At 39.5% G+C, this 14,120-nt stretch overlaps 1 protein-coding gene across 5 annotated transcripts in view; it reads left to right on the top strand.

Annotated features, from left to right (window-relative positions):
* Positions 1-10,923, top strand: part of AUTS2 (activator of transcription and developmental regulator AUTS2) — a 157,950-nt gene extending 147,027 nt beyond the window's left edge. For all 5 annotated transcript variants that reach the window (XM_086954584.1, XM_086954585.1, XM_086954582.1 and 2 more), the window contains 3 exons: positions 1,232-1,315; positions 4,480-4,702; positions 7,888-10,923. In XM_086954584.1, coding sequence (XP_086810710.1) covers positions 1,232-1,315; positions 4,480-4,702; positions 7,888-9,124 — 1,544 coding nt within the window. In that variant the 3' untranslated portion in view covers positions 9,125-10,923. The remainder of the gene's footprint in view (positions 1-1,231; positions 1,316-4,479; positions 4,703-7,887) is intronic.
* Positions 10,924-14,120: the final 3,197 nt, after the last annotated feature.

The raw sequence follows: 14,120 nt of genomic DNA, 5'->3' as shown, positions 1-14,120 counted from the left end.
TATAAATACTCGCCAGTGCTGAGGCAAGAAGTGATTGAAAAAGTCCCAATACAAGGGTTGAAAGAGGCTGATCAAAGACAGACAGTGGTTGAAAGGGGCAGACCAAAGGTCCACCCGTTATATGTTTCTAGCAAGAAGTATATTTGTCTGCTCTGGTGTCAACACCCACACATAATGGAAATAAGTCAAAATTTGACTTGAAAAACATAAATTACAATTTTAATTGAACAAAATCCCAGAACATTTATGGGCCTTATACAGCGTATAATTTATGTGCCACATACATATATATATATTCAGTGCCCCAAATAATATATTTGTGCGGGGGATTCATTGAGGCTAGCAGAGGTTGTCAGTCAGTGCAATTTTCCAAATGAAGGCTGCCAAAGGCATTGGCTCTTGCTATAAACCGATGTGGGTAATAACCTCAATGCACAGACTGCAGCCCCAAGTTACCTTGATACTCTTATGTAAAGAAAAGGTCTTGGTGTATCAATGCACACATTTCAAGCAAAGGTCCAGACCATTGCATTAAGTATATGTGCTTCAATCATTCAGTTGATTTATATAGTGCAGCTAATCACCCAAGAGGGCTATATAGTACGGGAGAAATATTGAGTGGGCGGTGCTGCATCAGCCAACGGATGTGCGCAGCACCAGCGAGGTAGTACTCCCAACAGCCGTTGTCCGACACGAGCACAGAATGGGTTAAGTTTCAGTGAGGGTACAGTGGACTGTACCAGGGGACTGTTTTCAATGACTGCAACACGCTGATACAAGGCATCAAGGGCTGGGCCGAACTGATAACTCAATCCAGCCCTGGTAATTAAGTCGGACTAGCCCGGGGGCAAGGGGTCTGGTGGGAAACACTGCTTCTGTTACTGTTCCAGCCATCAAACTTCCGGCCCATCAGCAAAACGCCCGGTGCCCGCTACGGCCAGTCAGGTCCTGATCAAGGGAGGAAAAGTCTAGGAGGTGAAATGACCCATCTGGCTGATTGTTAAAGAATTATACTTTCCCCATCATTCTCGTCATTCTAATATTTACTTAGCCATGGTAGAGGGGGGGTTTCTATTTTCATGTGGCCTTTTCTACTTCCAGCGCGATTCTTATAATACAGTTACTAAGTTTTCAATTATCTCCCTTGTGCTATTCACATTGTTATGTAGAGTAACACAGCTGCATCTCTCTTTTTTGTCTTAATATCTTCACTGTCGTTTTGATCCCGCAGAATCTTTTAACCGGCCTGCGACTTTCCCTGGTCTTGCGTCCGTAAGCGGGAATGCCTTTGGTGGACTCGGAAATCCCTCAGTTAGTGAGTACATCCCTTTAAGTATTTTATTTCCACTTCAAAAAATGTATTTATGTTGAGAAAAAGTAACTCTAAATACTGGTAGTCTCTCTCGTGCTGCATGAGGGCCCTAGTTTTAAAAAAATGTTGTTCGATGGTTTCCTCTAAACACAAACACACGTTTAAATTATGTTTGCATTCACAAAAATTTTCAAGGGTATGACTAGAATGCAGGTTTACAAGCATGCTCATAGAGAGTCATGTGACTTTTGTGTGCATTGGCATTTCCATAATGCAGAATTACATGCATAGTATAATTCACCATTGTAAAAAGAGCCACTCTGAGCATTAGCACATTTAATTGTTTTCCCCACAGGGAAAGTGGGAAACATATTTCCTCTTGAAAAGAATCAGACTTTTAGACCCCCTGCAAGATTAGGGTATTCTAGTTTAGCTTTCCCACCCTGGTAAGGGGATTCATTTGAGTCCTTGACTGGTGTAAATGTTGAATTATTTTGTGGTTGGGATGATGGACTAAAATAAGATGTTGAACTTCAGTGTTTGTGGGCTTACTCAAACTTTCAAGGAAAACCATGGTCTGCAACTCTCGCTCTTCACCGATTATGTGGGACTTACTCCAACGTAATTTAATGCTAACATAGGATACTATTATGCGAGTAAACGGCATTACGACAGCAAGATCCCCTTTTTTGAATACCCATTAGTCGTAAATCCAGCATTTTATTTAGTGTAAATGTATTTTTACATCCAAAATGGGTTTTTGATTCAGTCGTTTATGGTTTTGAAGAGGAGGGCATGCATGATGAGCAGAAATAGTAAATTGTACATGCATTGTACTAAAATATTAATATAACATAACAATAATAGATACCTTATTTAATGACTTTATTTGTGTTTGGAATGCAGAAGACAGCCCTAGATAATTATAGCACTACATATTTAACTCATTATCGCTCTCAAGATTCAGTTTTCCTCCCAGTGCATGTTTGCTCCAGGTTATGTTTAATCATGTCCCTTGTGTTCACAATCAATTTTGTCTGAAATAAAGATGTAAATGTGCTATTGTTACTTCATATTTATATAGTGCACACTTACTTCATATGTGACCTTGGGGACACCGAGCCATGACAGATTTGTTGAAGGCAGAAATAGAAGCAGATAGAAAAGGAACTCCATAAAATGATTGTACTTTGTAGTCAAACGTATTTTCCCGAATATGTTTATTGATTTTAACAAGTCACAGACGACAGTGAAAAAAAAAGAAGCAATATTCTGAAAGCCAAAAATGAATCCTTGAAGAACCGGCTTCCGAATAGGCAAAGGTTACAATATCCATGTCAAGTAAAATGTTTATAACTAGAGTCAATTTTCTTTTTCTTTAATTTCAAACATATTTCTTCATGATTATCGATTTAGGTTTATGAAACCTAAATAATTATTTAGATGTTTTATTGTAGGATTTATGTATTCGGTCCAACCATAAACAAAGTTAGCATGGAGGTAATTTACTTAAAAATGATACATTTTATTTCAACCATAACATTATCAACCTAAAGGCAAAATCTAGAGACCATCAAACAAAAGATTAAATTGAAGTGATGATCCAAGTATATTCTGACAAGTTTATGATCATTAGTAGCTTGCATTTCTTTAAGAATGCAGATTTAAAGACACATACCCTTATTCTGCAACAGTGATCACCAGCAGTAGATTAAAGATGTGCAAATATTAATGCTGTGATTGAATTACTGCATGACAATATTACAATAAGGTACTACCTCCTGTAGTATGTTATTATGGGCAGGGGTAAATATATTTGCCTTAAAAGGGAATTTCTAGCTGTTGTGTTGTTACCCTAACAATGTAAGACAGCATAGTGTATAGTACTGCCAGATTAGACTGTCTTCTTTTGCAATTAGCTGTTTTCACTATTTGATATAATTGACCTCTTACTGTTGCAGTTTGCCTACTCCTTTCTCTAATATAGGCCTGTTTTTCTGTCTGGTAGTCAAGTTTATAGTGTAGGTTATCACACCATGCAAGGAACGGGACTAGATGGTACACATAGCTTTTCATCTAAAACAGCAAAAGCTAATATAGATATTTTAGCATATAAATGGTTGGAAATACTGGTTATTTTTTAAATTTAGGTTTATTTTTTACAACTCATCCAAGACAGATTCATATACAAACATTCCATCTTCTGTTCTTTAACATCATAGCTTTATGTTACATACTGTTCATGGAATTTGCATGAAATGTTCTTTAGAGACAAATTGTGGTGAATGATGTCAAAATCCAAGCAGACACAAAAGAAAGGCGTGTTCTTTTAATGCCTAGTTTTGTTGAATGTAAGTGATGCAGGACTGGAAACATAGAATTGTGTTTTCTCTAAACTGTATAACTAAATATAACTGAATTAAATTGCTTTAAAATCATGGATTTAATCTATATGTATACAGGAAATTGAATGCAAACAATTTGTGTTAGCAATATGGTTTGCAACCTTTAGAACGCAACTTTTACCATGTAGTGCTGTTACAACGCATGTATTACAACGAACACCGTTACAACGCATTACACTGGGGGGCGCTCTAGGATAAGGAATAGTTTTAATTTACTATCTAACACCTTCCCTAGTGTCCACGGGGACTGGAGTTGGAATAGTAAATTAAACTATTCACTATCCAGCACCCCCAAAATATAATGCGTTGTAAAGGTTTTCGTTGTAATACTTGCGTTGTAACAGCATGCGTGGTAAAAGCATGCGTTGTAACGTCATACATTCAGCAATATATATGTGTGAGTGTCGGAATGTTGTGTGTTTAAGTGTGAAACTGTTGAACAACAAATCATTTTGTAGTGTTCCTATAATTCTTAACCTATGACCAACTATGCCAAAAATACATTTTGTGGTTGCATCTTAAAAAACTTGATGAGACTCCCCAACGTTCTCCCATTTTGTTTAACAAATGTACCTGTCCTACTATGATTAACTTGACCCCTTCAAATAAAACCTGCTTGATTGGTTTGCTTTCATTTTCCAGATTCCAATATTATGTATTTATTTTAACTCAAATCGCTGTTAAAGTCATTGGTAAGTATATTTTACTGTAATACTTTGCTATCATGCTTAAACATATGTGTTTTCCACTTCATCCTTTCAGCACCAAACTCCATGTTCGGCCACAAAGATGGCCCCGGTTTGCAGAGCTTTAACAACCCTCATGAGCCATGGAACCGACTGCATCGAACACCTCCTTCATTCCCGACCCCTCCACCCTGGCTGAAGCCGGGAGAGCAAGAGCGCAGTTCTTCTGCAGCAGCTCATGACAGAGATAGAGATGTAGATAAGCGAGACTCCTCTGTTAGTAAAGATGACAAAGAAAGGTATGATAAAAAGCACACCATCTTTTTCAAAGGGAAACCATGCATAGTGATGTGTACAATGTGTGACTTCTCCAGCAAAGGGCGCTTTTTTGTGTAAGATTAGTCTAGTGGCGGTAGTACATCACGCAGTAAGCATCCATCAGAGATCATCAGAAAGCAACAGAAAGGTCCCATAGCATAACAAGGCACTGAACGGTAATACCACACTAATACACCAGACCATTTGGACACCCAATTTCAAATTAGCTGTACAAATGGAAAGATATACAAGTGCAAATTGACAACAACAAAAAGTATATATATTTATATATATAAATATATGTATTTTTTTTCATGGTTTATAAGGACGCAGGTCCTGTTGTGTCGGGTGGCAGTATTCTCCGACAATAAATGTTTTCAATTTTTGACTCACAGGAGGCTCATTTTTTATGTGGATAGAGATGTTGTTCAACATCCTGGATTGCTAGATAGATAAGGCTTGTCTTCGGGTCTTTTCCTAATGAATTTGCACTTGTATTTTAATGTATTCGTGTGCAGCATTTAAGAAATGTTAAAGATTGAGAGATTTATCGTGAGAATGCCATGCAAAGATGGTGGACGCCCACATATTTGTCCGTTGGTGGCGGTTACTGGTTTTCATGGGAAATTTCTATTCTTACATTGGTCACAAATTTATTCCTGTCAAGAAAGGGGTAAATCCACTTATCGGGTAGGTCTCTGGAGGTAACACCACAACGCAAAACTGGTCGGAATGAAGAAAAAGTAGGATCCTTGTAGGGAAAACATTTTCCATGTGGAGAAAAAATAGATCGATAGATCGTGCAAGATTGCTTGGCAATAAAACATAGGTAAATATGTGCATTCCTACATGTTTAGACATGGGTACACTCCTGGAAATCTGTGGCTGTCACAACGTCACAGGAGAAGTCCTACAATATTTTAAGAATGCCAGCAACATTGTAAATTTACAACAATATAGGCGTAAATTAAGATTTATTTTGAAAATCAACCCGAGGGTATTTTCCTCCAGAGACCAACCTTACCTGTCATTTTCTACCTGTTTCGTTCATTTCCACAGCGCTGCACGGTTATGCATGTATTCTCATTTGGGTGCAAAGACACATACACCATACTAAGACAGTGACTTGCACTGCTCACCTTGTCATTGGGTGGCAATGGAATAGTGTTTGGAGATCTGTCAACTTCAGTTGTATAATAAATTAATTCAGTGTTAATTGTGTGAAATCAGTACTTGTGATCTTCATTTCAGATGCTTCTTTCAGTTAACACCCTTTTCTGATTGGCAAAGGTTTAGGTAAAAAGCTGTGAGTTGACTAAATGATGTCTTACTTACGAAAGTCTTACAACCACTTTTGTTTGACTCTTACATAATGTATGCCCGGTGTAAGATACACACATGATGTATAAAATTCTTGAACCATGAAAACGTAAGCCTTTTTTCCCAGTCCTACCTGTGCTTACTGCATGCAATGCACACTTTATACAAGAGTACGATCAGTAAAATTGGCAGTATTCAAAGTATTAGAACTTTGCCACCTTTTCATCAAAATATGTTTCACTTGCATTCACTGTTTCAAACTGAATATTTTGCTGCTCTTTCACTTTGCACAGAACAAACAGCAATTCTCTTGAGGTATATGACAGGTGGTTGGATAAGTGTGAAAAGGCACCATCTTAAATAACTGTAAATATTGCAATACTTACTGCTTAGTGGATTTAAACAAAATGTGCAATGCATATCCTCGTCCTCTCCCCAAATACACAACAATGTACACCTCTATTTTCTATGAGCATTGAGAGCTGGTCTATATGTAACATGCTTAGCCTTCATTGTTTAGATCTGGCACAGTCTAATACATTTAAACTGTACTTGTTCTTTTTTGTATCAATCACACTTTATATTTGCATACATTTAAAAAAGAACTAGTCACCTTTCCACAAGCAGGAAAAAGATCTGTGAATCCGAACCACTTTACATTGTATTTAAATAATAGGACATTAAACATGACTTTAGACTCATTAGCATTGTAATCATACACTAATAGCTAACAAAACACAATAGGATACACGACTAAAATGCATCAGATGCAGCCCAGATACCCCATGTGGTTCATTATCAAAATATACGACTGTGGTCACAAGCAAGAAGCTGCTCAAACACTGAGCAAGTTTACCAGTCAAGACGTATGAAGAAATGGTTAAACGTCTGGTGGCCTCAGACACAAAAATCATACTCCCAGAGTTTATGTGTTCCAGAACCACATAACTAATATAGTACTACAAACAAAAAAGGGGGGATGGAGGTAGACGTTATGTTCATCCTCCAGACAGTGTATAGTTATTGACAAATCTGTAAATGACAGATCAGAGAACCTAACCAAAGGGAAAGGCTTCTGCTAAATGTGTGTGAAACAATGCCCCGAATCTAAGAAAAAATTCTCTTCTTGAGTCTCCTCACTCACCAAGGCTTGCCCCTAGGTTACCTGCTACATCAGTGGGGCCATCCCAGACAGTTACTGTCTGGGTCGTGCTGCAACTTGCGTAACTACGTAGGTGCACTTTTTGTGAAAAAATGTGTAGTGCAGTGTATGGGGTAGTAGTGATGGTGATACTTAAAATACCTAGCTAGTGAGCGATTAATTTATTCTGGCTCCTAGTTGGTATGGATAAGCGGGGGTTAATAGTAGGGAGGAAGTGTAACTGTTATGTGTATACTGTCCCTAGTATTTGGTCGACATGTTTTAAGGTGTCGCCTAAACCTCTTCTTCAGGACCACATGGGGCCAGCCCCATGCGTACCACTCTGTGAGAAAAACTATCCTATACTAAAGAAATAATATAATAAATAACAGATGCACACCTAATGTATGAGCACCACGATCTCTGTGCTGTAACAGAGTGACACATTATGCCTTCTGAGTATGCATTAGTAGCTCTCTATGTGCTGGCATAACTGTATGTCTTTCAGGTGTACCTTTTACTCTGAAGGTGGTTTTAACTTCCTTCCAAACTTTGTCAATGTTCATTTATTTTTATTTCTATTAAAACTGAGATCTGCTCTCTATTTCAGTTAGAAATTTTCTTGAATGATGTTCCACAATATGCACCTCATTTAGCTGTATGTTTTTAAAAAAGCATAATACTAAATCTATATTGTCTTTGCAGGGAAAGCAGTGAGAAGCGGCACTCGAGTCATCCTTCACCAGCCCCTGTGGCCTCACTGAACTCTATAGGACATAGCCGCAGCTCTGCAGAGCACCTGAGGGGCCACCTGAACAGCGAGGTCAGAGAGAAAGAAAAACCCAAAGAACGAGACAGGGACCACTCGGAGTCCTGGAAGGATGCGAGCACAGAAGAACACAAAACAAAAGACAGCCACAGCTCGGAAAAGGACATGGGGCATGAGGTCCGAGCTGTGGAGGAGGCAAAGCAGATATCCCGGGGTCCTTCCCCCTACATCCGGCCTCCGGTGGTGGAAAGCATGCGGCCCAACAGCACCTCATCCCGAGACACTGAAAGGAAAAGCGAGGTGACGTACGAGCATCAGAAAAAAAGTAATGACGTCAAAGTGAAGGAAGAGCGGAAGGAGGATCATGACGTCATTTCCGAAGTACCTCAAACTCACAGGCCATCTGAGAATCCACCCCCGATATCGGCAGCCAGTTTACACCCGGGCACTTTAGCGTCCATGCCCATGGCGGTGGGTGTTGCAGGCATGCACCACATGAACGGAATCGGTGGGCTGGAAAGGACTCGCATGATGACCCCTTTCATGGGAATCAGCCCCATCCCGGGGGGTGAACGGTTCCCCTACCCTTCTTTCCACTGGGATACAATGCGGGAGGCACTGCGGGACCCCTATCGCGGTCTGGACATTCATCGAAGAGACCCCCTGGGCAGAGACTTCCTGCTGCGGGGTGACCCCCTCCATCGCCTTACCGCGCCAAGGATCTATGAGGCCGAACGTTCTTTCAGAGACCGCGAGCCCCACGATTACAGCCACCACCACCACCAACACATCTCCATCGAGCAGCGGAGGGAGCACGAGCGCGTCACGCACCTGGAGGAGCGCGAGCGGCTGCACATGCTGCGCGAGGACTACGAGCACGCGCGGCTGCACGCAGTGCATCAGACCGCCTTAGATGGACACCTGCCCCACCCCAGTTTAATCACCCCAGGACTACCCAGCATGCACTATCCCAGGGTAAGCCCCACGACAGGACATGGGCATCAAAATGGCATTCTCAATAAGACTCCGCCCACAGCCGCTTTGAGCGCGCCCCCGCCATTAATTTCCACTTTGGGGGGCCGTCCCGGATCACCCAGGAGGACTACTCCACTCTCCACAGAAATGAGGGAGCGGCCACCTTCCCACACGCTTAAAGACATTGAAGCACGATAAAAGACGAAGCCGCAAAAGAACATTATAAAGTGACCCTGTATGTAAACAAAAAATGACATTTATGGACAGTCTTTGGACTTGCAACTTGTAAAAAATTTGCAGACCTCCGGGTACAGATTTTTGCAGCCTTTTTTGTATATTATATGTTGAACACTTGCAGACCTTTTCACTAACGCACATGTTCTTTGTGTCTAAAATTAAAGTTCATTTTTACTTTTAAAATATTTGATTGGCAGTAGGGGTGAATTACGACGGTGCTCACTGCAGCAATCTTATTTAAGAAAGGACTCACCTATATCGGAGTGATGACAATGTAGATATGTAAAAACAGAGGAGCGCTTCATTGGTTAATATTTCATATATGCAAAAGGGTAAGATGAAAGCTTTACTTTGTACATTTGTAAATAGACAAAATTAAGTAAGATATTCCATTCACCATTCATTCGTAAACCTTGCTGTTAGCAGACTTACTATTACAACATCTCTGCCCGAGTACGCTGTACTGCATTACAATGTTAGAGACTGCTACTCTCCTTCAACTATGCAATGAATGTTGAGGCTTTTCACGAAGCCAATTTTTATCAAGAAGCCTTCTAATTACAACTTTCACCTACTTAAAGTCATATTTTCCCTCAACAAGCTTGTATATGTTTCTATTGCCTGATTTTACAAGGTAATTTTTTTGAAGCGGCAAGAAGTTATAATTGTCGAATGCTAAAATATATGGTGTAACAGATGTGCTTCTCAAATAAATAAAAAAGACCATTAAACATGCCTTTAAGGACATAATAAATTAATAATACCTTATACGTTAAAAGGGAGTAAACCATTAAAGTTCATTGCTTTGTGTGCAAATTTAATTAATGAGGAAATAATAGATGGAAAGACAATTTTGCAACACTGTAGGAAATATTCATTCGACAGGGGGATGAACATTTAACTATATCTGAAACATTCATTGATGATGGTTCCATCGGAATTATATCTGCATTCGGTGTTCGAAATAAAGCCATAAACAGAAATAGTTGTCAAATGAATATGCTGCTGTATGTTTCTTGGAGTAGGGCAAGTTTTTCAGTTGTCCACGAGTTGAGAAACACCCGAGACGATATACAGTGCACAACTTGATGTATTCCAACTCGTAATAAAGTCTGCCAATTATGAAGCCTTCTAGCCTCATTTCTTGCATTACTATAAATGGTCGCTAGATGGCAAAAGAGGACCGCACATTGTTGGTTTGCATCCCCACATGTATTTTATGCAGCATTCACAGCTTCTTGGTCTTTTTGTTTGGAGATAATATGACTTTAACAAAAAGCATACTACATATCTGGTCTTCAGTGCTGTAAAATATATGTATGGCATTTTAATCGAGTTCCTTTGGTCTTCTAGTGTATCAAAAATGCTATCTGAAGTCGTTAACATGTTTGGAAAAAAGTCTACCTGCAGACAGTTGTTTCTAATGAGCAGAGATCTATTTTAGTAGTCAACTGAAGGTTTAGTTGTGAGCTTCAGATTTTGTGAACTCCAGATGTTGTGCAGTGTTTTTTTTATAAGGGACAAAAGGAACCTGGAAAAATATGTACACTGGAACAGTAGTGGTAGCTTGCAGTATTGTAAAAAATTGTTATATACAAACTTTTTGCTGTTTATCCTGTATGTAAGAAATTCCTTTCTAGAACCTATGTAAAAAAAAAACAACTCAAAAATGAAAAAAGACCGAATCTGCTGCATGTTCCTCATCAGCGAAGACTTGTGTAATGTAAATTGTGCCATGTTATTAAAAAATGTGAACTCGCTTCTAGATGCCTCATTCTGTGGAGTGAACATTGTTGAGAATTTAGCAGTTGGCAAATGCAGACATAAGCATAACCACTCAGTCTTCTTAGGAGGAAAGATAGCTGAAAACTTCTGCTGCACCTGTATCTGGAAAGTGGGGTTCACTTGGAGCGAAACTGACATATAGGGCCTGATTTATAAAGGTAACCTACACCTTGGAGTAAGTGTATAATTTTGAGTAAGTTTACTACTTTTTGGAATTTACAAACTGCAGGTTTGTATTCATTGAGATTTTGGCAGCAACTTACACTTTTGTAGTGTAGTAAGTCTGGCATTACACATTGCCAACCACTGGCACTGCAACACCCTCCCACAGAAAATAATGGAGGTAGGGACTTATTACAAAAGTGTAAGTTCTTACAAAAGTTTAGGTTCTTACAAAACTACAGTTTGTGAATAGCCCCTTGTAGTAAGTGTTGTATTGCTACTATAGTACTACAAAACTTACTATAAAGTGAAGTTTGTGAATCAAGCCTTCGCTCTTGATCATTGGGGACGTTTATGCCGAGTACAATCCTGGAAAGTCAAAAGGTAGGTTGTGTTGCAATCAGTGTCTGCAGCTTAACCAATCATGCATACATCTATCCTGAGATAAATATCATGAAACTTTATTGATTTGTGTTTCATTTGTAGATTCTGTTAATTTTTATTTACCTGTATATCACTGACTGAGATGTTCTTAATACTTATTTAAAAATTTGCTTGTTTAAAAAAAAAATCAAACTTCGCTGTAACCTGTTTCCTACTAACCGCTCCAGTGTAATGATTTTCAAAGCCCCAGGCAAAATGATTTCCTGCCAATTTTGTACTTCCCCAATAGCAACAGATAAATTATGGGGACCTTTTTTGCATCTGGCACCCCTTTGTAGTGGGACACTAATTAAATAATTTGCCTATAATGACTTCCTGTATATCTCACCCTACCCGAAGAAGACAGAATAGCATTTAATACCGACTCTGTCGCAACCCCTGCATACCTAGGCACTTTGGCCCATCAATAAGCCTCCATTTTATATTAACCAACTAAGTAGAAAACATTTTTAAGCAAAAAATAATTGAATGCTCAGTTAGACATGTGACAAGTCTTTCCATCCTCCCAAGAGCTACCACCCACCAGCATGCAGAGAAATATCCACATCTTCCTAAATGGCAATTAGTTAAACTCTACCCTTTCGATGCCATGCATTGTAATCTTTTGACTTCTTCAGTGTTGATGTGCTATTTCTCTTCACCAGTTACCCAGTGCTAGAACTCCATATAGGGACCAAGGGGCAAGGAAGAGTTACTATGCCCAATCATAGGGGTTAACCTACTATGGATCCTGAGCAACTGGGACAAGTACTTCTTCTGCGTTTGACTCTCAGTGGTAGCATGGGTCGAGCAGACCAAGGCTTCTAGGGGGGTAGGTAGCCACAGGTGGGGTGATGAACACAGGTTCACAACTCACAATATTTGCAGCCGCAATAAGTGAGCCCAGTAAAATACTTGATTTCATGAAAAAATTAGATTTTTAATTATGACCAAAAAGAAAAATACAACATTCATAAACGATACACACAGGCCCAGTTTTACTAACATTTTGTGTTGTGTTTCCATCACAAAAGTGACGCAAACAGCACAAATGATTTTTTATAATTTACTTTCCAGTGCAAAACCTGTTTTTCACTGGAAAGTAGTCTGAAATGAATGCAAATCAGCGTGATGCACTGCTTTTTGTTGGTTAGTAACAAGAGAGCGTTCCATAGTTGGGCCATGGACATTCCTATGTAACAACACATGGTTGCTGATGCAAAACAATATTTTCAAAATAATTGAGACAGGGGTTTTCATCAAAAATGAACACAATTTGAAATCAGGTGTTAAAAGGAGAAATGTTTTAATTTCTGCATTCTTTTCTCAATTTACATACGTGCTGCACTGTAGCAAATAGTAGGAAAAGTTTTAAAAGTTGCCTAGGCATAGTATTTTGTAATGGAAGGGAAGCTTTACAGTACAAAACCTATGCTAGACTTGTGCGAGCGCACACACACACACACACACACACACACACACACACACCCTTGTACTATAGCGCAAAGGTGTATGTGTGGCATTCTGCAGCAACATTATGTTATGGAATGGGAGGAGAGAGACACATCTCTGTAGATATGGAGCTCTCATGCTCTCTCTCTCTGTCATACAACACAGTGCCCATTACATTCTAATGGGGTGACCCAGTAAACCTTAGGATCTGGGTAACACTTGGTATAAACAACAAAAATCCTATCTGTAATCACTTACAAACAAGACCAAATTGAATTAATGGTCAGATGAGGAACTGATATCGACAACAGCACAAGGAAACCGTAAACACAACCAGTGAGAAACAATTACTTACAAAATTAATGTATTTTTAGCACAGGAAGATATCTTTATACAATAGATTTAAGGTTGCTCCAAGTAGTGAGAACAGTTTAACAAAAGTGCTCATGTAGAGTGAATATGTGAAGTTTAAAGTGACTGTAAAAGTACAATACAATAAAATACAAAACGCAGTGCTAGAGCAGCCTGCAAACTGTCTGCCCCAAACAAAATGAATAAATCTGCATCCAGAGGGGCATCTAGAAATTACTTAGAAATCTAAGGGGGATTATTGCTTTACTGCAGACAATTAATATCGTTAGACGATAGAACAACCTTAAGTCTATTCTACATAGACATCTTTATGTTGTTGATCAGTTCCTTGTCTGACAATTCATTTTGGTCTTATATGTAATCGATTATCAACAGGAGTTTTGTTGGTTAAACCATGAAACACAGCTCAGCATTTTTTGCTGCTGCACTGCATTGGGTGACACAATGGTAAATCTGGTCCACAGTGCCCTGAGGCCAGGGCACTGGTGGCTCATAGACGAGTCCCGGAGTCCCACTCCCCTCTAGCTAGCTGTATTGGTTAAGCTCCACTATTAGTCTGAGTCTCAGGAGTCCCACTCTGCCTCCTGATTAAAGTCAAACGTGTCTGGTGCCACAGCGCTATCTGACAAGCAAGTACCGCTGGGCTGTCTGGCCTGAAAATCAACCTTACCCACACCAGCAAGATCCAAGTGACCCTAGTATGTGAGTGTTCCTCCTTCGCAGACGCTTCAGGTAAGTCTTTCACACGCTGCCCAAGAAGGGC

This window comes from Lissotriton vulgaris, chromosome 2_1 (genome assembly GCF_964263255.1).
Source record: "Lissotriton vulgaris chromosome 2_1, aLisVul1.2, whole genome shotgun sequence".
Lineage (NCBI taxonomy): Eukaryota > Metazoa > Chordata > Amphibia > Caudata > Salamandridae > Lissotriton > Lissotriton vulgaris.
The sequence above is the reverse complement of the archived record's forward strand: the minus strand, read 5'-3'. Positions and strand labels throughout refer to the sequence as shown.